We start from the raw sequence: 27,093 nt of genomic DNA, 5'->3' as shown, positions 1-27,093 counted from the left end.
GTATAAAATAAATTGGGGGTTAGTGGAAGTTCCTAAGGACAATTTAACAATATCTGATAGACGTACTAGGGGGAAACATAAATTTAGGCAAATATCTACAAATAAAGATTTCTATAAATTTTCATTCTATCCTCGCACTATTTCGGACTGGAACTCACTACCTGAAGCAATAGGTATGTCTGACACCCTGGAATCCTTCAAAAGTGGCATATCCACTCTAACACTTGAAGGATCCACAACAACTTATTAATTTAAACTACAAAGCCACTGTACATAATGTATATATGTTATTGTTTATGATTTTTCTTTGTCATATTATTTTTAAATTAAGTCCATATGTACATAGCACACAAGTTCCGGGAAGTTTTACACTCCTACCTAGGAGTCTACTCCCGTATTCGGAAGAAGAAGAAGAAGGGGTACTATTTGGAATTATTAATTGTATGAAACACGTAAACCTTTTGTTATACACAAATTATATGATTTGTTATACTCAAAATATTTTATTTTGTTGGAATTTTGATACACGTGACCGGTCATAAACCATCGTAAAAAGGTCTGTTTGACTGGTATACTGTTTTCGTTGCCATATCCGTATACAAACAGTATAGTATATTATGTTTACTTCCGGATTTAATTTTAACCTCGTGGGTGTTTATGAAGTCCCAAAATAACACAGGTAAAGAGAATTTGTTCCTTTTAGCGTGTTATTTATCGGTAAGAATGATTTGGCATCACATTGTATCAAGAACATATCATATGAATTGACTTGATTATTGAGGTGGAGTCGGCAAAAGCAGTCACATTTAATTTTAAGTTTATTACTCAGAATTACCGGATACTGAAATGTTAATGTAGATCCATGTAATTAGTAATTACATCATTTTTACGTGCATTTAAAAGGAGTCCTTCACATAGATTTATATAAAAGTGTAGTGACAAATATTTACTATAAATGTTAAAGTAAAATTGGTGTTATTTAAGATAAAATTAAAAAAAACAGCTTAAATATTTGATATGACAAATTAGCTTCACCTTGAACATCAACTGATCAAGTGATTTCCTTGTATAGACCATGACTGACATCGGAGGGTTTTCAGAAAACTAAAGATAACAGGTTATCGATTAATGTTTGTTTGCAATGGTCTTGATATCTTTTTTACCCCTAAAATACATATAAAAAAATTGTTTGAACTATTTATTTGTTTCAAAAATGAACACAAGGTCACTGAAATGACATCAACATTTTTCTTTAGTTTGTCAGAATCAACACTAGAACACATATAAAAGGAAATATTTTACCTAAGTTGACTTGTGAAGTGCTACTTCATAAATGGGATGTCTGGCTAAGTTATGAAAGAGCTTTGGGCTAGTAAGATTGTACTGCATGTGTCTGAATATGAAACAATAAATACAAAAACAACAACAGTAGCCTGATTTATAATAAAACAAATTTTAGAAATTAAATATTTGGAGGTTAATGAGGTTGGTTCGAATTCATCTACATTGTAACATGATGATTATGATGATAGAACATGAACTTTTTACCCGTTTTATTTGAGCATGAAGAAACAGGTTTACTGATACTCATTCAGAAATTGTTGCGAGGTTTTTATCATGCATCAAATATCAGTCACATATATCTACATGTATATGTATACACCAGCTTTGCCCGAAAGCGCAATATTTTATCTGGTATTTTTGTCCATGTTGTCCATTTTTCAAAATTTGCAGTAATGCACACAAAAATTTCTGAATTACCAGTAATTCATAATGCTTATAAATAATTTAACTGCAGGAGTATATTTTAACATTTTATATGTACATTGTAAATGTCTGTTCAACTTGTACATGTATGTTCAATTTATGTGCAATGATTGATAACAATACATTTGTACAAATCTGGATTAATCAACAGATTTGTATTTAAATGAACAAATATTGTTATTGTTGTAGTAAATTTAAAGAGTAAGCTTAAAAAGGATAAGTAACATAATGTAAACAGAAATAATTTATCCTGTTTATAAATAACTTATAATTCATGTACATGTATTTACAAAATAATACAATAACAGGATTTACAAGAAATGATTTAAGAGAACTGTATATATGTTCCGGACCATATGAGTATTTGGACCATACGCGTATGGTCATGACCATACGCGTATGGTCATGACCATATGCGTATACTCATATGGTCGGACCATATGAGTATAATACTCGTTTGGTTATTAACGGGCCGGACCATATGAGTATTTGGACCATATAGTTTTTTTTTTTCAAATTACATTATAAACGTATCAATACAAAATCTATCTAAAAAAGCAATGACGGTTACATGAAATGTATTAATTTTATAATTCAAAGACTACGTAAAAATTAAATATTGATGCCCTATAATTAGTTTTCATCGCTAATTACATTCTTGCATGTAGGCTTGGGTGACAGTTACTTCCACACGGTATCATAGCTTTTTTGCATTTACTAGTCCTTGTTGTGCACGATCCTTTTCATTCACATCTTTAATTTGTTTGCGAATGAAAGTTAGTCTTTTTGCAGCTGCGTACAGTGATACCAAGGTCTTGGGCCATTCCGATATATCTACCATGTTTTAAGAAGCTCTAGATCTCAAATATCGTAACACGACAAGTAAATAAAATTAACTATTTGAAACTTCTAATTTTTTTTAGCTAATCTTTTTGTTACGATTATATAAATTAATATAAAATTACCTATTAATATGATAGCGTCTTTTTAATGAACAGTCATATCATATGAAGAGTTGAGACGTATTTAAAGTAAACTGTAACAGAGTGTTAATTACCCCGACCATACGCGTACGGTCGGACCATACGCATATGGTCGGACCATATGAGTATATACCCATATGGTCATGACCATACGCGTATGGTCCAAATACGCATATGGTCCGGAACATATACATGTATGGCATCTCAACAAACTACATACATGTACTTATCATCAACTACCTTCTTGTCAAAGGAAGAAAAAAATAACAAGCACATAGAAAAATCATACATGTACATGTAGGGCTTGATAGCCATACTTGGTATAGTTTTGACACATTGTGTTGTCAACAGGTTTTCATCCAGATACTTTAGTTGTTCAATTTACTTTTCAGTAAGAAAACTGGCTTTAAACTTCATTGTTACTATCTTAAGAACATATACATATATACATGTACATGTATATAGCATTTCTGTATTATCTAATTGAATATTTTTAGGTAAAGGACTTTTCTGAATTGATTAAATTTTTCATTGTAAGATTCTTTGCTGTTATCTGTTAAATATTATATGGAAATTTCATATACAAAAAGTAACATGTACATGTACACATATATCATGTATATATATATAACTAAAAAAAAAGTTATTTTTACGTTTTTATGGTTATGATGGCATGACTTCTTGTATGTCATGTTGCTGTTTGTCATTGATATGTTTACCCCATATAATTCAGCATTAGTATCCCACACTTCTTGAAAACATTTGACTAATTCAAAACTTTAAATGACTAACAAGTAGAATTAACCTTGTCAGTCTGTAATGCAATATCTGAGAAATAAGGTGGCATTTTTCTTTGAATTAAAAAGATTCAAAAGCTACAAACTAAATTTTCATGAACTTGATGAACTGTTGCATTTGTATCCCTTTATATCTATGTTCTTTGGTAATCAAAACATAAAATTTATTGGATTTTGTTTAATCGAACAAATAATTCTTATTTCAGAAAAGTTTTGAAGTACATGAAAAGTTAATTTGAGGTCAAATATTTAATACTTAGAAAATGGATCAGAACAATTGGCCTAAAGATGTAGGAATTGTGGCTGTAGAAGTGTATTTCCCTTCACAATATGTTGACCAGTCCGAACTGGAGACTTTTGATGGTGCATCAACAGGAAAATACACAATTGGACTAGGACAGTCCAAGATGGGGTTCTGTTCAGACAGGGAAGATATTAACTCACTCTGTCTCACAGTTGTTCAGAGCTTAATTGAAAAGAATAATATTTCCTACAATGACATTGGGCGTCTGGAGGTCGGTACTGAGACAATTATTGATAAATCTAAAAGTGTTAAAACAGTATTAATGCAGTTGTTTGAAACGAGTGGGAATCATGACATTGAAGGCATAGATACAACAAATGCATGTTTTGGTGGAACGTCTGCTCTTTTTAATGCTATTAACTGGATAGAATCCAGTTCATGGGATGGTAAATATATGATAATTATATAAAAGTACTATGTAACCAGTCTCTTTTAAAAAATAAATTATCTTTAGAAACCATCTGGCTAACTAGTATGACCACCAATCATTAGGCTTTTATACATCATATTTTGTACAAATGAAAATCAGATTACAAATTCAATGTAAAATTTCAAATGTAATTACTTATTTAATATAATGAGAGAAAAGATAAGCTTTAAATTTTTTGTTCAGTATGCTTTAATGTCTTTTAACTGAAACAGATTAGAGCAGTATTGCCAATACCCTTTACGGATGAATAAGTCCTATACATGCATGTAAACTATATTAGCTAATTACAATGGCCTCTTTTTGGCAGCAGTTCAGTTAAATCATTTGTATAAGGGATATTGACCTTTATATAAAATTGATACATTTGTGTCAAAATTAGAAGAACATTGAATTATGTATACATGAACTTGTTTATGAAAATAAAAATATCAGAATGTTATTAACATGTGCAGCAATTGAATGTTTTGAGTTACATACAAATTTTTATATATTTATTTGTACAAATATATGTCTAATAGATTAACCACCAAATGTTATAATAATTTCAAGTATTCTTTCAAGAGACAAATATTAAACTTTATTTTCTTTCTTTCATCAACCATGCACACATCATGGAAAAATAAGAGATTAACTACCACACAAGATCATATCTAAAAAAAATAAGTTTCAATGGTATTTTATTATTATGTTTTCAATTCATGCTTATTGATTGCTTATAAATATGAATTATGACTCTGTCAAATTGCCACCAGTAAATACATTGAACAGAAGGAAATGAAATTGAAAGATAATTTTTATACAACCGCAAAAAAAGTTTTTGGGTGATGTCATGCGTCATCCGAAGACACATTGGTGTCTGGACAATAACTTAAGTTTAGGTGAATGGATCTCTATGAAATTTTTTAAGAAGGTTCAATACCACAAAAGGAAGGTTGAGATTGATTTTTGGGATGATGGTCCCAACCTTTTAGGAATTAGGGGCCCAAAACAAGCATTTTCTAGTTTCAGGATTATAACTTGTGTATTAGTATTTCGATTGCTCTGAAATTGTACCACAATGTTTAATGCCACAAGTAGAAGGTTAACATTCATTTAAGGGGTAATGGGGCCAACAGTTTAGGAATTTAGGGCCAAAAAGGGGCCAAAAACAAGCATTTTTCTAGGTTCCAGACAATAACTTGTGTGTCAGTGTATGGATCTTTGAATGAAATTGTACTACAAGGTTTCATACTGCAAAGGAAAGGATAGGATTGAGATTTTGGGTTATTGCTCCAAGGTGGGATTAAAAAATTTGGGTGGGGATTTCTTTTCCAATTTTTTTGAATTCAGAAGAAATCTTCAATTGCACAGTATTCCAGAAAAGAATTGTAAGGTTATTTTGTGTTAAAAACCTACATGTGTATGTTATGTAAAAATTTGATCACAATTCTAATTTAGACAGTATCAAGCTTGAATATTTTGTCCAAATTAGCCTCAACTGTTCAGGGTTTGACCTCTGTGGCTGTATCCGGCTGTGCTCAGCAAAGCATTATATTCTATTTTCACATTTAAACACATTAGAATTCATTATTACTTCTATTTAATTTCTCCCTGATACACAGAATATTCTATAACTATTTATTATAACAACTTACAAGTACTGTCTGTCTGTTAAATTATATAAGGTCCTTACATACCATAGAAATGTAAGCCCTAACTTCATTTGTTGATGCCATGTTAAATGAACATATATTTGTGATCATTATTGAAATTTCATCAAGTTTAAGGAAAAGAAGTTAAAATTTTATATTTACATTATACTTAGTATTATTCTCACACAATTAGATTATCATTATTTCAGGTCGTTATGCCATGGTTGTAGCAGGAGATATTGCAGTTTATGCCACAGGAAATGCTAGATGCACAGGTGGCGCTGGTGCAGTAGCTATGCTTCTGGGACCAAATGCCCCTCTAGTGTTTCATAGAGGTATTATTATTATAAATTGTGAAGGAAGTTAATAAGAATGTTTTTTTCAACTACAAACTGTAGTGTTTGCAAATTTGTATAATGAAGCATTTTCTAATTTGTGACAGGCACAAAAGTTTTAAAATGAGCAAAACCTGAATCACATTTAGTGACACACTTTTCAGTTGTTTTTTTTATTGTAAATCTCATTATGTTTATCAAATATATGTTTATAATTTATTTGCTGTTATGGTTCATAGGTGTTTCTCTCTTTTTTTTATGCCCAATTTAATTTATGGGCATTAGGTTTTCTGGTCTGTGATTCTGTTCGTCCATCTGTCCCGCTTCAGGTTCAAGTTTTGATCAAGGTAGTTTTTGATGAAGTTGAAGTCCAATTAACTTGAAACTTAGTACACATGTTTCTTATGGATTGATTTTTTAAATTTTAATGCCAAATTAGAGATTTCCCCCCATTTGCACGGTCCATTGAACAAAGGAAATGATAGTGCGGTTACCGTTAGGGCATCCATGTACTTGGGACACATTCTTGGTTTTTATATGGATTAGACGGTTAGTTTTCCTGTTTGAATTGTTTTAGGTAGCACTCCACAGTTAGGTGTGTAGTTTCGCATTTTGGCCCCTGTGAATTTTTCAAATATGAGAGCTAGTGTGCAATAAAATTCATTTTTGGATAGCTGAGTATTAAAATAGCCTTTGTATTGGGTTTATATGAACATCAAGGTTATGTAATGTATGTAATATAGGCTGTTTTCTGTATGACAGTCCGTATTTGCATGTCCATACCATACATTGGTCCGGCAATTATTGCAATGTTTTTTTCCAACTTTTTATCGCACGAACTTTGTGATTGGATTTTACGAAAAAATGAGGCGAAAGACACCCATTTTTTATTTGATCATTAGGAAGATTTAAGAAAACAGTTTCTAAAAAGGTATCACTCAAAGGCATTGAAATTCTAGTTTGATCCAAATTTTGGGGGGATATATGACATGTTCACCCCCCTTTTTGCAATATTTTATGGTAAATAAATGCAGAATGTTGCCATGGATACACATAAAAGGAATTAATTTTCATCCTTTTAACTTTTGAAAATTGAATCTATGGAAGATACTGATTACATACATATGCACATGTACAACACAAACAGTTAGGTTAATGTATTAGAAATCCAGGAATAAGAGATGATAAAACATTTTGGGGCTCATTTTTAATTTTATTTTCTAACTGTGGAGTGCTACCTTATGGCACATCAGAAAGCACAGAAATGCACTTTTTAAGATAAAATTGACCACAAATCTTTAGTCTTTTATGTTCTTGTTTTAGTTCTGAAGGTAAAAAAACTGCTAGGAATGCAATTTATGTTAATTTTATTGTTTACTGTCCTTAGCAACCAAATATACACATTTTGACACTTAGACATGTTGCGGACTTAAATTTGTACTCCGTAAGCTTTGCCCTTGTAACCAAAGATTGCGCTTTATATGATAATCTCAGAATGTATCGCTTTATATTTTTGAATGCGAATAAGTCAAATAAACATTTTTAGCAGGATTTTATATTATAATTTGGCATTAATTAAATTTAATGATGCCAGTACTGTTAGAAATTTATACCCTGCTTGAGAGCTTCTAAACCAAGGTTAGGTATGCTATTTACAGCAAAAATTACCTATTTGTGCTTTCAAACACCTAAAACTTGTACAATTTGTCCTCTTTTAAGGCAATTTTATAATTTCAAATAAAAAAAAGAGGAAAGTTTTGGAAATTTACCCCAAAAATGAGACAGACTTGAAGTTTTTCACTATGATCCAGCATTTATTTTGAAATCACTTTTTGTCGCGTTTCAACATCAACTGCTAACCTTCATAAAATCTTTATTACTGAACCAATTTTAAAAATTAAGGTACCATTTTCATCGTAACAGCGAGTAGAACACAGAAAATATAAAAAATATTGAGGCAGAAGGGGAAAAATTTCACCTTAAGGTAGCACTCCACAGTTAGGTGTGTAGTTTCGCATTTTGGCCCCTGTGAATTTTTCAAATATGAGAGCTAGTGTGCAATAAAATTCATTTTTGGATAGCTGAGTATTAAAATAGCCTTTGTATTGGGTTTATATGAACATCAAGGTTATGTAATGTATGTAATATAGGCTGTTTTCTGTATGACAGTCCGTATTTGCATGTCCATACCATACATTGGTCCGGCAATTATTGCAATGTTTTTTTCCAACTTTTTATCGCACGAACTTTGTGATTGGATTTTACGAAAAAATGAGGCGAAAGACACCCATTTTTTATTTGATCATTAGGAAGATTTAAGAAAACAGTTTCTAAAAAGGTATCACTCAAAGGCATTGAAATTCTAGTTTGATCCAAATTTTGGGGGGATATATGACATGTTCACCCCCCTTTTTGCAATATTTTATGGTAAATAAATGCAGAATGTTGCCATGGATACACATAAAAGGAATTAATTTTCATCCTTTTAACTTTTGAAAATTGAATCTATGGAAGATACTGATTACATACATATGCACATGTACAACACAAACAGTTAGGTTAATGTATTAGAAATCCAGGAATAAGAGATGATAAAACATTTTGGGGCTCATTTTTAATTTTATTTTCTAACTGTGGAGTGCTACCTTACACAAGTAATTATTGGGATTAATTATGAATTTCTGTGGAGCTTATAGCTTTAAACAATAGAGTAACCGTACCCAAGTTGCAGTCATCTTCTCCAAAAAACAGCTGTTATCTTACACAGTAGAATTGAAAATGGAAATGGGGAATGTATCAAAGAGAAGAAAACAACCCAAGGTCACCAATTGGAGGCGGGCTTCAGCTGACCCCTGAACAAAATTGTTTTTGTATAGACTAAACAATTGGTATATTTATAATTCGCCTTTATGCACATCTTTCAACATAGCTACTACAGCTACAGAGAACATCTAATATATGTTATCAACAACAAATTCTCATATGGCAAACAAAAATGCTAGTATGAATAGAGGTTCAGTGTTAAACATTGTTAAGATTGGTAAATTTGTATCAATAAAAAAAACAACTTTGCATATACCATAGGAAGATGTATTTGAACCAACATAATTCCTGGTTGACATTATGAAGGGGAGATAATTATTTACATATGAAATGAAGATTTTATTTGGATTATCATTTCCTAGGACATCTATATTCACTTTAAGATGAATCAGTTCTAACTTTTAAATGTGTTTTTGCAGGAGTAAGAAGTATATACATGCAGCATGCGTATGATTTCTACAAACCAGACCTTTCATCAGAATATCCTGTTGTGGATGGGAAGTTATCTGTACAATGTTATGTTAATGCTTTAGATAAATGTTATCATATGTATAAGTCTAAAGCAAAGAAAATGGGCATTAGTGGTAAGTGCTATGAATATAAGTATAAATAGGGTACATATCACTAAAACAAAATCATATCAACAATCTAAGGCTATATATATGTGATAATGTCTCTATATTAATTATTTATCAGGGATGATGTATCCCTTTTTCAATAACATAAACAGTGAATAATCCACATGTTAAACAGATCCTACAAGATCAGGATCAGCAATAAAGATTTTCATTGTTATACCCCCGCTTTCAAAAAAGGGGGGTATACTGTTTTACCTCTGTCTGTCCTTCCGTCAGTCCGTCTGTCCCATGAATATTTTTCGTCGCATTTTTCTCAGGAACTACAATATAAGGACTTCTGAAATTTTGTTTCAAGGTTTATATAAGTATGCTATACCCTGTGATGCGTTTTCAGATTCATAACTCAACAACTTCCTGTTTACCGAACACTTGTACTATTTTACACATGATATCCAAGTTGAAAATTTCCGTCACATTTTTCTCAGGAACAACAATACAAGGATTTCTGAAATTTGGTTTCAGGATTTATACAAGTCAGCTATACTGTGTGATGCGTTTTCAGATTCATCACTCGACAACTTCCTGTTTACCGAACACTTGTATTATTTTACACATGATAACCAAGTTGAAAATTTCCGTCACATTTTTCTCAGGAACTACAATACAAGGATTTCTGAAATTTGGTTTCAGGATTTATACAAGTCAGCTATACCGTGTGATGTGTTTTCAGATTCATCACTCGACAACTTCCTGTTTACCGAACACTTGCATATTTTTACACTATTAAAATTATCCACTTGCGGCAGGGGTATCATCAGTGAGCAGTAGCTCACAGTTTCACTTGTTATTCCTTTGGAAAATTGAGCTTCCAGATTTTGAGAGGTATCTCAAAACATTTATTTTTTTGAGAAATTTTTTGTGTGGATATTTTATAAACTAACAGAACTTCTATTTGCTTTTTATGATCCCATATGTATGCAGATAAGCAATTTTCTAAGAAAGTTCAAAGAAAATTCAAATGTTTCCTCTTAGTGCAATTGGTCATTCTACTTATACTTCATATTCTTATTTTTGTATACAGGGTAATTGTTTGTTAAAATATATATAATAACTAGAACACACCCGTGATATCGCGGGTCCGTGACGAAATTTAAGTATATAACTATGCGCAAGCCTTATTTTAGTATTATTTTTTATCTGATAAAGTCATGCCGATAATAAGATACACAGTTTTCTCTGCTTTCAAATCTTTCTGTTTGAACCCGTCGAACTGGAACTTATCAATTATTGGTAATATTAATTATTTGGATAACAAAAGGTCCTGGAATGGAGTAATTTTTAATCAACAGCATTGTCCTATGTTAGTTATAAATAAAGTTGAATTATTTGATTCACTGTTTTATGCCATGCCCGCTAACAAATTGAAAACGGTTCCTATATACACCTTATTTTTAGTCCAGATTTTTAGTATTCATATTGTTATCTTAGAAAGTCTTACTGATTAAAATACTACAATAGGTAACAATTTGACAATGATCAAATTTAGTAGTGTCAACCCTGTGATTATGATCCGTGTATATAGCATAATCCTAAATACACCGTTTGGTGGTGCACCTGTTAGATGCGGAACGTACAGATAAGGTAATAGGTAACAGGTGAATATACTATTGGTATCGGTATCGGACTCGACCCGGAACTTCTTAATTATTGGCAATATTAATTACGTGGAAAATAAAAGGGCCTCGAGTGGTGTAATTTTTAATCTACACCTTTGTACTATATTAGTTATATATAAAGCTGAATTCTTTGATTCGTCGTTTTTACGTGATGACGGCTGACAAATTGGACCTCGTAATTTTAGTATTATAGAAGTGTAGAAATTTTTCATTAAAAACTTTATAGAGTGACAGTGCCATTGTTCCTATTTGAATGTAATATTGTGTCCTTTAAACAGTCTTAGTGATTCATATTGTTGGGTGTCTATGGCTGATAATTTGTCTCAATGTGAAATATTAACAAAAGTTTTTGTATTTTCTATTTTAGACAATAAAAGTTTAGTGGATTCAATTGATAGTTTTATATTTCATTCTCCATACTGTAAACTTGTGCAGAAATCCTTTGCTAGACTGATGTTAAATGACTTTTGGGATGACCCTGATCCAGATTTTGCAAACAGATATCGTGGTCTTGAAAAATATAGGTAATTATGAATTAACATAATAGTTAGCTTTTGTAGTTTTGCTAGTTACCTAATGAAACGATATAACAAACTATAAATATATATTATTTATAAACATCATAAAAGGCTGCAAAAGGACTCTTAATCAGTTCCAATTTGTTGCACCTGCCCCTAGACTTGGAGGGCATTAAGCTTTACTTTTTTTCAGTCCATCTTGAAATTGTTTTCTGTTTTCTTACTTAGTGTTCTCAAAACTCTGAAACTTAATGGAATAAGAAATAGTCAATGGCTGATTTTTTATACGACCGCAAAAATTGAAAATTTTTTGGTTGTATATTGGTATCCCGTTGGTGTCGTCGTCCGAAGACATTTGGTTTTCGCACTCTAACTTAAGTTAAAGTAAATAGAAATCTATGAAATTTAAACACAAGGTTTATGACCATAAAAGGAAGGTTGGGATTGATTTTGGGTGTTTTGGTCCCAACAGTTGAGGAATTAGAACCCCCCCCCCCCCCAAATTAAAAAAAAAGGTGATTTGAAACACCCAAGATAAACCAATCACAACGCGATAATTTACACGCATTGCGATAAGACATATTAAGGGGGTCTCATTGGGGGTTTCTAATCCCAGATCCCGCTTACTGTTTTGTCAGATTCCCGTATCCTGCTTACACTATGTACCTAACCAATTCTCATTTTTTTTGTAATTTCCTGTGTCTTGCTAGACATCATTTCCCATTTTCACGACACAATAATTTGATTTTTCACGTGTCAGGCTAACAAAAAATCGACAATCCCACGTCACACTTAGATACACTATTTTTTGTATGAAAAAGAAAAAAAATTAGGTTCTAACTGTAATACAACATAACTTCATTGGTAAGTCCTGGTATATGAAATTATGACTTAGAGAATTATAATTTAAATCAAACTGTACAATTAGATCTGTTTTAGGGTAAGGATTTCTATATTGTGAGTATGAGGTAACACCTCTTTATTAATTTGAAATGCTTGTACAGCTTTTTGCAGGTGTCTTGTATGTTTTACCCTTGTCAGCATTTGTAATGCTATTGATAACAGTTTAGGCATAAATTTATGTCTATGGGGTGCACATTGCAATGTGTTATTTCCTCTTAGGTATCAGGAAATATAAATTTGTGTTGGTATGGTAGAAGCTTCACAAAGTGTTTTATAAGAAGGAAAAGTGTAAAAAAAAAATCCTGCAAAAGGTTATATTCATGAGGCCCCTCATGGGGGGGTCCTAGTAATCACATAATCACCATTTTTTTGCCAATATAATCACATAATCATTAAATATTTGCTTATCTTTAGTAATCAAATAATCATAAACTAAAAATACAGTCCTAGGTAATCAAATAATCATGAAATATTTGGCTTAATAATCAAATAATCATTAAAAAAACGGCCAAGTAATCACATAATCAAAAACCCCATGAGGGCCCTCATTCATAATGAAATATGTATTTACACAGATGGATAATCCTCATTGCATGACTTGTCCCTGCTTATATATTAAATAGATGGAGTGTTTATTTTCAAGGCCATGTTATAAAATGCAAAAATGATCACATTGTTAGTACTGTAAAAATGGGAAATATTATATTTATATTCGTTCATTCAGCTGCTGCAAACTTGAATGACCATTCATTTTGACATGCAATTGATGGAATCATTAATATGTATTATTGAGAGTGAATTATTCTTCTCATGAAAAAAGACACAATACAAAAGTCATGTGTATATAAGAGAGAAGGATAAAATCAGTAGATACATAAATCATGAAAATTATTATTTCTTTTCACAGAGATGTAACCCCTGAAAACTCTATATTTAATAAAGACTTGGAGAAAGATTTTATGTCATCTAGCAAAGAGTTGTTTGAGAAGAAAACAAAACCATCCTTATTGCTGGCAAACCAAGTAGGAAACATGTACACACCCTCAGTGTATGGAGGACTGGTGTCCTATATTTTAAGGTATTGAGTTTTTCTATGTATTTGTATACAAGTATTAGTACATTCCTTTAAAAGGCGAACGATAAGAAGAAGAAGTATCTATATTATTAAACGAGGAGACCTCATTTTGTGTGTCGCTTCTCTTCTTTCCACAATAAATTAATCATCATGCCTCTGTGTCCTATAGGTACAGTGCATATTCACATTTGTCATCTGTTCATATGATTATTCAGATTGAGTTATTTTGGGAGAAAAAAGGCATCCGGGTATTGTTTCCGTCATTGGACAAAATTTAAAGTCAAATTAGACTTCCAGTTTGCATTTTTATACGACCGCAAAAATTTTAATTTTTTGGTCGTATATTGCTATCACGTTGGCGTCTTCGTTCTGCGTCGTCGTCGTCGTTGTCCAATACTTTTAGTTTTCGCACTCTAACTTTAGTAAAAGTGAATAGAAATCAATGAAATTTTAACACAAGGTTTATAACCACAAAAGGAAGGTTGGGATTGATTTTGGGAGTTTTGGTCCCAACATTTTAGGAATTAGGGGCCAAAAGGGGCCCAAATAAGCATTTTCTTGGTTTTCGCACTATAACTTTAGTTTAAGTGAATAGAAATCTTTGAAATTTTGACACAAGGTTTATGACCACAAAAGGAAGGTTGGGATGGATTTTGGGAGTTTTGGTTCGAACAGTTTAGGAATTAAGGGCCAAAAAAGGGCCCAAATAAGCATTATTCTTGGTTTTCGCACAATAACTTTAGTATAAGTAAATAGAAATCAATGAAATTTTAACACAAGGTTTATGACCATAAAAGGAAGGTTAGGTTTGATTTTGGGAGTTTTGGTCCCAACAGTTTAGGAATAAGGGGTCCAAAGGGTCCAAAATTGAACTTTGTGTGATTTCATCAAAAATTGAATAATTGGGGTTCTTTGATATGCCGAATCTAACTATGTATGTAGATTCTTAATTTTTGGTCCCGTTTTCAAATTGGTCTACATTAAGGTCCAAAGGGTCCAAAATTAAACTTAGTTTGATTTTAACAAAAATTGAATCCTTGGGGTTCTTTGATATGCTGAATTTAAAAATGTACTTAGATTTTTAATTATTGGCCTAGTTTTCAAGTTGGTCCAAATGGGGGTCCAAAATTAAACTTTGTTTGATTTCATCAAAAATTGAATAAATGGGTTCTTTGATATGCCAAATCTAACTGTGTATGTAGATTCTTAATTTTTGGTCCAGTTTTCAAATTGGTCTACATTAAGGTCCAAAGGGTCCAAAATTAAACTAAGTTTGATTTTAACAAAAATTAAATTCTTGGGCTTATTTGATATGCTTTATCTAAATATGTACTTTGATTTTTGATTATGGGCCCAGTTTTCAAGTTGGTCCAAATCAGGATTCCATATCAAGTATTGTGCAATAGCAAGAAATTTTCAATTGCACAGTATTGCACAATAGCAAGAAATATCTAATTGCACAATATTGTGCAATAGCAATTAATTTTCAATTGGAGTTATCTTTCTTTGTATAGAATAGTAGTTGATAATATATGTTGGAAATTTGCCAGACATGACTACGATGTCATTTTCTATTTTTATTTGCCAATAACTTTATGTAAATAACTTCATTGGAAATTTGCCAATATAAAATGTTGCTGATGAAGCTTTTTTTCCTTATCTTATCTAAAATGTTTTTAGATAATGTATGTTGGACATTTGCCAAACATGACTATGATGTCATTTTCTATTTTTATTTGCCAATAACTTTATGTAAATAACTTCATTGGAAATTTGCCAATATAAAATATTGCTGATGAAGTTTTTTTTATTGTTTTATACAATAAACAATGTATATTCACTTTTACTACCAACCAATCTTTACCATTCAGTGATAACAAGCACTTTATTTTACATTTTAATATTTTATGATGTATTTAAAAGAGTAGTTATTGTTGCAAACTCCATTAGAAATTTGAATTGATATCAGTTTTGGAAAAAGGGAAACGGGGATGTGAAAAAAAAGGGGGGGGGGTTAAATTTTTCTCATTTCAGATTTCATAAATAAAAAGAAAATTTCTTCAAACATTTTTTTGAGAGGATTAATATTCAACAGCATAGTGAATTGCTCAAAGGCAAAAAAAACCTTTTAAGTTCATCAGACCACATTCATTCTGTGTCAGAAACCTATGCTGTGTCAACTTTTTAATTTTAGATTTAAAAAGTTTGAATAAGAAATCTTTAATTGATTTGTAAAATCTTGACATTTGTTTTGTGTAAAAAAAAACCATGTAATGTCAAAAATTTGATCACAATCCAAATTCAAAGCTGTATCACGCTTGAATGTTTTGTCCATACTTGCCCCAACTGTTCAGGGTTCGACCTCTGCGGTCGTATAAAGCTGCGCCCTGTGGAGCACCTGGTTCTGTATACTTGGATCCAGGGGGAGGGGTTACTTCCTATATTTTTAGAGGTACGAGTGTGCCGCAAAACAGGGTCTCTTTTTCATTTTATGCTGATTAAAACAGGGTCCCTTTTTCATGTCTGCTGGTTAGAACAGGGTCGCTTTTTCATGCCCTGCTGGTGATAACAGTTTTTTTTTTATAACAAAGTATTTGTCTAGAACAGGATCGCTTATTTAACTGTTAAGATAAAGTCTAGAACAGCATCTATTTTATATGGTCTAGAACATGGTATACATTTTCTGAGCGTGTCTAGAACAGGGTATGTTTTTCGATATTTCTGTTTAGAACAGGATATGTTTTCCAGTGTTTTCTGGTTAGAACAGGGTATAACTTGAAAAGTGCTGTCAGACCAGTTATACCCGAAAGAAAAGTCAGTAACCCCGCCCCCATACTGCATAGTCAGCTAAAAAAGACCGTGAAATGACAATGTAAAACAATTCAAACGAGAAAAATAGCGGCCTTATTTATGTACAAAAAAATTAACGAAAAACAAATATGTAACACATAAACAAACGACAACCACTGAATTATAGGCTCCTGACTTGAATGTTCATAATATACTAAATGTATGTTCATATTGAAATTGATAGAAATGTACATAACATACTAAATGTATGTTCATATTGAAATTGATAGAAAACAAAAAAATTGGGAATTTTGGAAATAAAGGAGGAGGGATAAAAAAAAGAACATTTTCCTGACCCCAGTACCTATGACTTGAAATTCTCCAGTCATTAAAGCTTTTACAAAATTCTTCCTACAACACTTTACATACTATCAACCAAGCTCTGAATGCCTGCGATTTCGCGGGTGTGTTCTAGTATTCCTTTAAACCAACAAATCTTTTCCTTTAAAAATTGATTCATTCACATTATGCCTTGGTAAAATAAACTTTAGAAAATTCAGAATTTTGGTTTAGATATACAGAAAATAATCTCTTATGTTATTTTAAAAGAGAAGTGAAAGAGACATTCAAACTCTAAGTCGCAAATAAAGTGACAACGCCAAGGCTAAAAAAGAAAACAACAAACAAACAACAGTAAACAGAACAAAACATAGAAAACTACAGACTGACCAAAACAAACCCCACCAAAAACTAGGGTTGATCTCAGGTGCTCTGGAAAGTTAAGCTGATTCTGCTTCACATGTGGCACCCATCATGTTGCTCATGTTAGTGCAAAACCAGTGATAAGTCTAATTCAGTAGGTCTCAATCAAGGAAAGGTGGACCAGATTATTAAGGTCTGACTATGACATATTCTTAAAGAGTACATGTGTTGTCATAATTCAGAATATAGTAGTTTCATGTAAACTTTAAAATCTAATTCTGAGTGTTTCCAGGAGTGTTATACTCTCTACTAACTTCTGTCTTCAAATGACAAATCTGTTGATGGCTTGCTGCATGCATAATTTATGTCCTCAATCAACATACTTTCTTCATCAAGTGACAATTCAAATCTGACAACTAAAACATATTATCAATTGTTGAATACTTCTTTTATAAAAAAAATTCTATTCATTTGATAGTTTTTTGTAAGATTCTCATAGTAAATTATAAATGTTGCCTTATCTATTTATGGGGAAAAGAGTAGATAATTTTTTATACTTTCTTGAAATTTTTGAACATTTTTCGATCTGTTTTCCTGAATTTCATATGTTGCACCACCCTTGCCCATTTAAATTTTAGTTGAAAGTGAAAAATATGGTATTAAACAAATAGATATAGGAAGATGTGGTGTGAGTGCCAATGAGACAACTCTCCATACAAATAACAATTCAAAAAGTAAACCATTATAGGTTAAAGTACGGCCTTCAACACGGAGCCTTGGCTCACACCGAACAACAAGCTATAAAGGGCCCCAAAATTACTAGTGTAAAACCATTCAAACGGGAAAACCAACGGTCTAATCTATATAAACAAAACGAGAAACGAGAAACACATATATATTACATAAACAAACGACAACTACTGTACATCAGATTCCTGACTTAGGACAGGTGCAAACATTTGCAGCGGGATTAAACGTTTTAATGGATCCAAACCTTCTCCCTTTTTCTGAAACAATAGAATAACATCACAACAAAGAAAAAAATACGATAAAATATCAATTGGCAGACTTAACTCAATCAAAAAACGTATGATTAAACAATGAAAGTATATTTCCCGGCAAAAGATTGCACAAATGTTAATTTTTCAAAAAACTAACATAAAATTTGCAGAATTCTGAGAAAAAAATTGATTCCAGTCTACGTTGGAAATGAAATTAATGTGATAGAATAACTTCATAAAAATAACATGTAGTTGGTTTTTTTATGCCCAACCTACGATAGTAGAGGGGCATTATGTTTTCTGGTCTGTGTGTCCGTTCATCTGTTCGTCTGTTTATACGTCTGTCCCGCTTCAGGTAAAAGTTTTTGGTCAAGGTAGCTTTTGATGTAGTTGAAGTCCAATCAACTTGAAACTTAGTACACATGTTCCCTATGATAAGGTCTTTTTAATTTTAATGCCAAATTAGAGATTTTATCCCAATTTCACGGTCCATTGAACATAGAAAATGAAAGTGCAAGTTTCAGGTTAAAGTTTTTGGTCAAGATAGTTTTTGATGAAATTGAAGTCCAATCCACTTGAAACTACGTATACATGTACCCTATGATATGATCTTTCTACTTTTTAAATGCCAAATTAGAGTTTTTACCCAAATTTCACGGTCCACTTAAACATAGAAAACGATAAAGAGAGAGGAGCATCTACTATATACTATGGATGCATTCTTGTTTTCTGATAGTTTTTAGAGTTATTTTCCTTTTGTACTTCACAAGATAAACAACTTGAATTGATTATTGTCTCATATATTCCTTTTATTGCAGTCATACAACAGAAGAATTACAAGGAAAGAAGATTGTTTTATTTTCATATGGATCGGGTCTAGCATCAGCCATGTTTTCTCTTCATTTTACAAAGGAGGACAAAATGATATCTGCTTTACAACAATTAAAAGACAATGTTTCTCATGTAAAATCCTATCTGGAAAAAAGGACAAAATGTTCACCAGAAACCTTTTCACAGATGATGAAATTGCGAGAAGAAACTCATAATTCAGGTATTTAAGCAATAAAATCTTTGTTATAAATTATCATCATTTATACTGTGTACCTATCTGTCAAGCATGTTGTCTTGAAAGTGAGACATAGGGATCCAAAATTCAGTTACCACCATCATTGTTTAGGTTTAGTCTGTAGTTAAAGTTTTTTAAGACAATCAATAAATTTGTCAAACCTCCATGGAATTTTATTTACTCTTTGGTCAGGTTGTTGTCTCTTTGAGATATTCCCCATTTCCATTCTCAATTTTACTTCACATAATTTTTATTACACTGGGAGCGAATCTTTATTATGACAATATTGTTATTTTATTAAATTTTCCTTTGAATATTCTGACTGATAATTTCCTTTCTCAGAACAGTAGAGTGATATGAAAAATTATTGTTAGAAACTAATGAAATTAACACTGTCTTCATAAGTTAAATACTGTGAAAGTACATTAATTCGTGGGTACCAATTTTCATGGTCTCAGCAATATTTACATGTTCGTGGGTATTTAAATTCGTGGATTTTAGTTTTCTAATAAATAATTGAAAAATTAAAGCCTTTAGAAACAAAGGTTACAAATAGTCTGGATTGAAGGAAATTGCAAAGTAAACATTGACCATTGTAAATCGTAGTGATAACACTCATTAACCCATGATAAAGTGATCAACAGTTTAAAAGCGCTTCGGACGCAAGAAATTTTAAACGTGTTGTTTTCAATTTTTTAAAGACCATCAAAGTGTTAATTAGGCTATAAACATGTCTCCTAAACAAAACAGTAACATAAACAAATGCTTTAAACGTATCTTGAATTGTCAAATAATTCTTATCAAAATCAAGCCCAGCATAGAATTATTATTTTCCATTAAACGAGAACTACGAGGATATAAAATGAACACTTTATCAAACTAGCATATCAATACCGGAAATCTGACTTTCATCGATCAAAAATATTTTTTATGAAAATTAAAAGATCAAAAGTTTTTCAGTTTAGGTTATTCAAGTTTAAATGGGTATAATTCTGCATGCGGTGGTATTTGTGTGACTGTTATTAAAGTATTCTCAGATTTGGCGTTATTCAATATATTCTCTTAGATCATATCAGTAGTCAAACCTACCGATGGGGATCTTTCCATGTCTTGATTTGGACAATGGTTGTTTTATTTCGTTGGACACTTAAATTCGTGGATAAAGTCATCCACGAAAACCACGAAAATTGGTACCCCACGAATAAAAGTACTTTCACAGTAGTGATAAACAGATTATCTTTGGTCACCTCAACTCGATTGCTTAATTTAGTTTCATCGTACCAACTCATGTGAGAAAATCAATCTTGAGATGATCAACCATAATCTATATTTATCCAGAGCACAATTTTATAAATATCTTTTTTCATTTTTCAGTATTTCATATATATTAAATTAGTTTTTTTGCCAGTGAATAATTAGTTTGTCTTAAGCTAAATATTAAGACATCAATAACTTTGTCTAAACTAAATAGTTTAAAATGATAGAATAAAAATAACTGTATGTTACTTTGGCAATAAGTAAAATATTTTAGTAGTTTTGGTACCAAATGAAAACTTAAGGTCTGTTAAACCCTTGTTAAAACTTTTATTTGAATAATAAAAATATATGAAATTAAAATATCAACATTTACACTTATATACTGGAAACACAAAAACACAAACAAGACATAGGGTTCTTAGAACCCTTAACATAATCTTTGTTTAAGATAAATTGTGATTGATTGGTGATTGCTTTATGCTGCATCAGCACAAAAAGGCTATCTAAGACTTGGCGAGATAAACTGTGAAAATTAACATCATATTTTCCTGAATTCATCTTTTTGTTTTTATCCTTTAAAAAAAGTCAAGAAAAATCCATAAAGTTTCTTTTTTTTGGCATACAATGTTCTTGGAGATGATCCACTTACATTTGAAAGAATACTAGAGTCAAGTGCTTAAAAACACTTCTCACATATGTACACTTTTGAAGTAAACATTTAAATAGATTTATTTTACATATTAGTCATCCACTTTTATCATATTTAATTTTTCCTAAAGCCTTCAGCAAAATATAGTTACAGCCTTGCTTGTAACCTTTTATGAAGGTGGATATACACACCTATAATTGACCTATCTAGTTATCAGTAGATAAACAAAAGATGGTTTTTCCCAGCTGCCAATCATATCAAAATGTTTCAGAAAGTAAAGTAAACAGTTCCCAAAAAGTTGTTTTATTTACATGTACTGTTAATTAATATAATACATTGAGCATATCAACAGATAGTGTCACTGAAATTATTTTTGGAGAGTTGACCAAATGATGACCTTTTCATTAAATAAATGTATGAGGGGGGAAGGACCTTTATCAGGACTTCAGGATCGGGTGTTTTTAAGCTCGGGATTTCAGGAATTCTTTTTTTCGAATGTCAGGATGGTGGGATTTAATGGTTTTAAATTCAGAACCTCGTGATTTCATGTTTTTAAATTCAGGACCTCAGGATTTCATGTTTTTAAGTCCGGGATTTCGGGATTGGGGCCCCTCCTACTCCCCCCCCCCCAATGTATGTTATTTATTAGTAACACATCTTTAAAATCACATGCACACACATTAGCACAGTTGTTTTCAGATTCTTATGACAGCAGGTAAAAATAACAAGCTTTCTTAAACAAGTAGACAAATGTTACATCAGAACAACGTCTTTCAGTTTTCTGTAATTTTAACTAAATTTTTACTGCTCTTTTTTTTCTCTGAATTAGATGTACTATAACACTCTTAAGCAATCTAGAAAAATGAACCACAAACACTTAAAGTCATGGAGGCAGTCCTTTCATTTGTATTTTAAAGACCTTTTTTGGTCAAATTCATAGTTAACAAGTTATGCTTCATAAGATTCCAAAGCATATTCAAACTAACACCTCATTAATTTAAAAAACACAAAAAATGTATCTATTTTTATAATGGATTTTAGGAATTCACACAAATATGATAGGACTCATTGCCTGTAGTAGTATTCCTTCCCCTTCGTTTATTTCTATACCTCAATGCTCATTTCCAGCTTCTCTAAAAAGATTAAAATATTGTTCAATGGTCAAGATATTATGCCACTAAATGAACATTATCCCCTTGTTAAATTTTTTTCTGTGCAAGCATGCAGTCATTAGCAATATTACCAGTAATGAGAAAAATAGTGTAATGAAATATTGGATGGAATTCTGTTGTAACTTTTAATTGCAATAAGCAGTTCTACTAAAAAACAAGGGAAATAATCTGCTGCAAATTTCTTAGTAATAAAAATTCATGATTCCTGAAAAAGTTTCTAGCAAGAGCTTTTGTTAATGATTTTTATTGAGCCTGCCACTTTTGTCGCAGAAAGCTCGTCATAGGGATAGTGATCCGGCGGCAGCATTGGCTAACTTCTTAAACGCTTTATATTTTAGAAGGTGGAAGACCTGGATGCTTCATATTTTTTATATGGATGCCTCATGTTACAAAGTTTCCGTCAGTCACATGTCCAATGTCCTTGACCTCATTTTCATGGTTCAGTGATTACTTGAAAAAAAAAGTTAAGATTTTTTGTAATGTTAAATTCTCTTTTATTATAAGTAATAGGACAACTATATTTGGTATGTGCGTACCTGGCAAGATCCTCATGCTGGTCAGACAGTTTTCACTTGACCTTGACCTCATTTCATGGATCAGTGAATAAGGTTAAGTTTTGATGTTCAAATCCATTCTCAGATACTATTAGCAATAGGTCTAGTATATTCGGTGTATGGAAGCACTGTAAGGTGTACATGTCCAACTGGCAGGTGTCATCTGACCTTGACCTCATTTTCATGGTTCAGTGGTTATAGTTAAATTTTTGTGTTTTGGTCTGTTTTTCTTATACTGTTTGCTATAGGTCTATATTTGGTGTATAGAAGGATTGTAAGTTGTACATGTTTAGCTGGCAGGTGTCATCTGACCTTGACCACATTTTCATGGTTCAGTGGTCAAAGTCAAGTTTTTGAGTTTTGGTCTTTTTTTCTAATACTATATGCAATAGGTCAACTATATTTGGTGTATACAAATATTTATTATCTATATGTCAGTTGCACAGGTTTTATTTGACCTTGACCTAATTTTCACGTTCATTGCTCAGTGTTAAGTTTTAGTGTTTTGGTCTGTTTTTCTTAAACTGTAAGCAATAGGTCAACTATATTTGTTGTTTGGAAGAATTGTTAGCTGTACATATCTGCCTGGTATGGTTCATCTGACCTTGACCTAATTTTCATGGTTCATTGGTCAATGTTTAGTATTCTTGGTTAATGTCACAGTTGTTATTGAGGACTTTCAACAGAATATCAATGATTAGTAAAGAAGGCGAGACATTTCAGCGTGTGCACTCTTGTAATTTTTAATAATGTAGTGATATATTGCTTGCAGCTCCCTACACACCAGTTCAGTCTACAGACCATTTGTTCCCTGGTACCTGGTACCTGACAGAAATAGACAGTAAACATAGGAGAACCTACCAACGTAAACAAACAGTTCCTAATGGTAATATTTGTGAGGAAGAAACACAAGTAAGCGCATACATAACTTGTTCCTATTTTCACATCAGTGGGTTTTGACCTGATATGTTAGTTTTTACTGTCGTCAAAGTTTTAATTGGTTGAGAAAAGGGGATACAGAGTGGATATGTATGTGACAACATTCAAAAGATAAACCTACTCATCTTGACAATAATTGAAAGTTTTGTTGGAACAAACCACAAAAATCACATCTTCTAATACTAATTGATTGACTTAATTTGTACTCATTGATCCTCAAAAAATAAGTGCATCTAAGGGAAATTCCAGAATTCACATATAGCTTAACAACCAACTGGAAAAGAAAAAAATCATAGTGTTAATATTTTAAAGTGGTATACAATCTTAGATAATTCAAACTTAAAGCTATGCACATTATTTCTTAAATCTGACATAAGGTAATAAATATCTTAGCATAAGTTTTTATACGACCACAAACATTTTTGCAGTCAGTCGTATATTGGTATCACATAGTCGTTGTCGTCCGAAGACCTATGGTTTACGGATAATAGCTTTAGTATTAGTAAATAGAAATGAATAAAATTTTAACACAATGTTTATAACCACAAAGGAAGCTTTGGATTGATTTTGGGGGTTATGGTCCCTAAGGTTTATGAATAAGGGGCCAAAAGGGCCCCAAAACAAACATTTATCTAGTTTCAGGACAATAAGTTGTGTATAAGTATTTCAATTGCTCTGAAATTGTACCACAATGTTAAATACCATAAGTAGAAGGATGGGATTTATTTTAAGGGTTATGGGGCAAACAGTCTAGGAATAAAGGGCCAAAAAGGGGCCAAAAACAAGCATTTTTGTAGTTTCAAGACAACAGCTTGTGTAAAAGTGTATGAATCTTTCTGAAATTATACCACAAGATTCCATACTACTAAGTGATGTTTAGGATTGACTTAAGGGGGTTATAGCTTAAATCATTTATGAATTAGGGGCAAAAAAGGAGAAAAACAAGGTTTTTTTCTGGTTAAAGGACAGTTAAGACAATTTGAAAGCAGTGTAAGGGAGGTAATCCAAAAGTAATGTTTGAACTACTATACACTTTGTGTATTTGAAATTTGCCAATATATAAAACTTCAGTATTAATAAACTTCATTGGAAATTTGCCAATAACTTCAGTATAATAAACTCCATTGGAAAATTGCCAATAACTTAAGTTTAATTGGAAAGGAGTAGGCCGATTTTGGCCTCAAATTTCAGGTTCATCTAACGAAGGATTTTGAACACTTTTTAAACACTTAAGTGTCTATTTCAATTCATTCTATTAGTGTATGTGAAAGACTTTAACTGATTTAGTCATTAAAAACGCCCAGCTTCAAGCTTAAATATTAAAAATCTATCAAATATGCCAAAAAACGTCACTTTTCAGATAGTTTTTGTCAAAAATGAAATTGGCCGCATCCGTGTTCATCCTCAACCTTTATCTATGTTATGTTTTATCATCAAATACAACTTACATTTAAATTTTATGAATTAACACGAATGCGGCCACTTTGATTTAAGACGGAAACCATCTAAAACTTAACTAAAATGCTAAAATTGTGAAGATTTCAGTGATTTAGCATGACTTAATGATGCTAGTACCCGATATCCGTACATTGTATTGTCAAAAACAGCCCACATTTATGTAGCAAAAGCATTCTACTTTCCAATAAATAGTTAAAAGATAACATTTTCACAATTTTTAAAAACTGCTATATTTTGGGGCCAAAAAGAGGTCTTACTGAACCTACTCCTTTAACAATAATTTTAGCATAATTGGAAATTTGCATTACAATATTAATCTTTAAAATTTAAACACAAAGTTTGAAACCACAAAAAGGAAGGTTTGGATTGATTTTATGGGTTATGGTCCCTTTGGTTTAATAAGGGGTACAAAAGGGACCCAAATAAGCATTTTTCTAGTGTCCAGACAATGATTCCTGGAACAGTGTATAGAATTGCCTGAAATTGTATCACAAGTTTCCACACCACAAAAGGATGGTTAGGATTGGAGTCGTGGAGTTATGACTAAATCTGTTTACAAATTAGGGGCAAAAAAAGGGGGAAACAAGAGTTTCTTGGTTAATGGACAATTACTTTAGCTTTGTTTCGTTATGTTGGTACTCAGCTATTTGTTTGATAGTTCTAGTATGAAATTTTTTAAACTGTTTCTAGAAACATCAAATGCTGTGATTTAAATACATATGATAATTAAGAAATTATTATTGTCTTGAGATCATTAGCTGTAAATTTATTTTTAGAATTTATTAGACCACATTCATTCTGTGTCAGAAACCTATGCTGTGTCAACTATTTAATCACAATCCAAATTCATAGCTCTATCAAGCTTAAATGTAGTGTCCATACTTGCCCAAACTATTCAGGGTTCACCCTCTGTGGTGGTATAAAGCTGGGCCCTGCCGAGCATCTGGTTAAGTGAAAAGATACAAATTTTATTATTTTTGTTATGGAGCATTACAATTACTTCACTAAAACTTAACTACTTGCTTTATTTTTGAAGGTAGCCAAAGGCATAAGATGACATAAAGATCCATGGTGTTTTAAAGAAATTCATGACCTGCTGTGATAACCAAAAATGAATTACAACCAAATTATAATAAAAAACGTATGCTTAATAGAGATTTAATTATTCTTTTCAGACATAGTCTGTCTCCTATACTGTCTATTTTAGCTAAATAGCCTGTTGCCATCACTTTGTTTTCTTTGATAAACAGTCATTTGTTTTTCAGTCATTTTGGTACCGGTTTTAACTTTTAAGAGTTAGTCCTTGATTTTTTCTTATGTGTGGGAGATTATTTGTAGTTGGTTTTAAACTAGCTTTCAGTAACTACCTTTACTCTTATTTTTGATGTGTTGTGTCTATTGTTTCTGGAGTCAAATGTGAACCCTGAAATCTTCAGAAATTTACTTGAATTTATGAGTACATGATAAGATGAAACACTTTATATTTATTGCTGCAGGGAAAGCTTAACTCCATCAGAAAAGTTTACCTAGTCTTTTGATGAAATTGACTGAGCTTTTAAGGTCCCTTTTAGGTCACTCAGCTCCTAAAGTAGAACAATACTAGTACATCCTTGGCTTTAAGTTTTTTTGGTAAGAGCATTCCTGATGAAGGTTTATCCAGAAAGTGCTTTGGGTGCAACATACAT

The 27,093-nt window shown here is 31.7% G+C and overlaps 1 protein-coding gene across 1 annotated transcript; it reads left to right on the top strand.

Moving 5' to 3' along the window:
- Window positions 1–3,807: 3,807 nt before the first annotated feature.
- On the top strand, window positions 3,808–26,559 carry LOC139513725 (hydroxymethylglutaryl-CoA synthase 1-like; the record flags this gene model as incomplete). The annotated part of the gene is given in 8 exon segments (XM_071302475.1): window positions 3,808–4,237; window positions 6,122–6,247; window positions 9,490–9,654; window positions 11,692–11,848; window positions 13,653–13,823; window positions 19,132–19,364; window positions 23,784–23,923; window positions 26,445–26,559. Coding segments are annotated over 8 exon segments (1,440 nt in total). The 3' UTR covers window positions 26,466–26,559.
- Between the last annotated feature and the right edge of the window lie 534 nt (window positions 26,560–27,093).

Source organism: Mytilus edulis, chromosome 1 (assembly GCF_963676685.1).
Source record: "Mytilus edulis chromosome 1, xbMytEdul2.2, whole genome shotgun sequence".
Taxonomy (NCBI): Eukaryota; Metazoa; Mollusca; class Bivalvia; order Mytilida; family Mytilidae; genus Mytilus; species Mytilus edulis.
The sequence above is the reverse complement of the archived record's forward strand: the minus strand, read 5'-3'. Positions and strand labels throughout refer to the sequence as shown.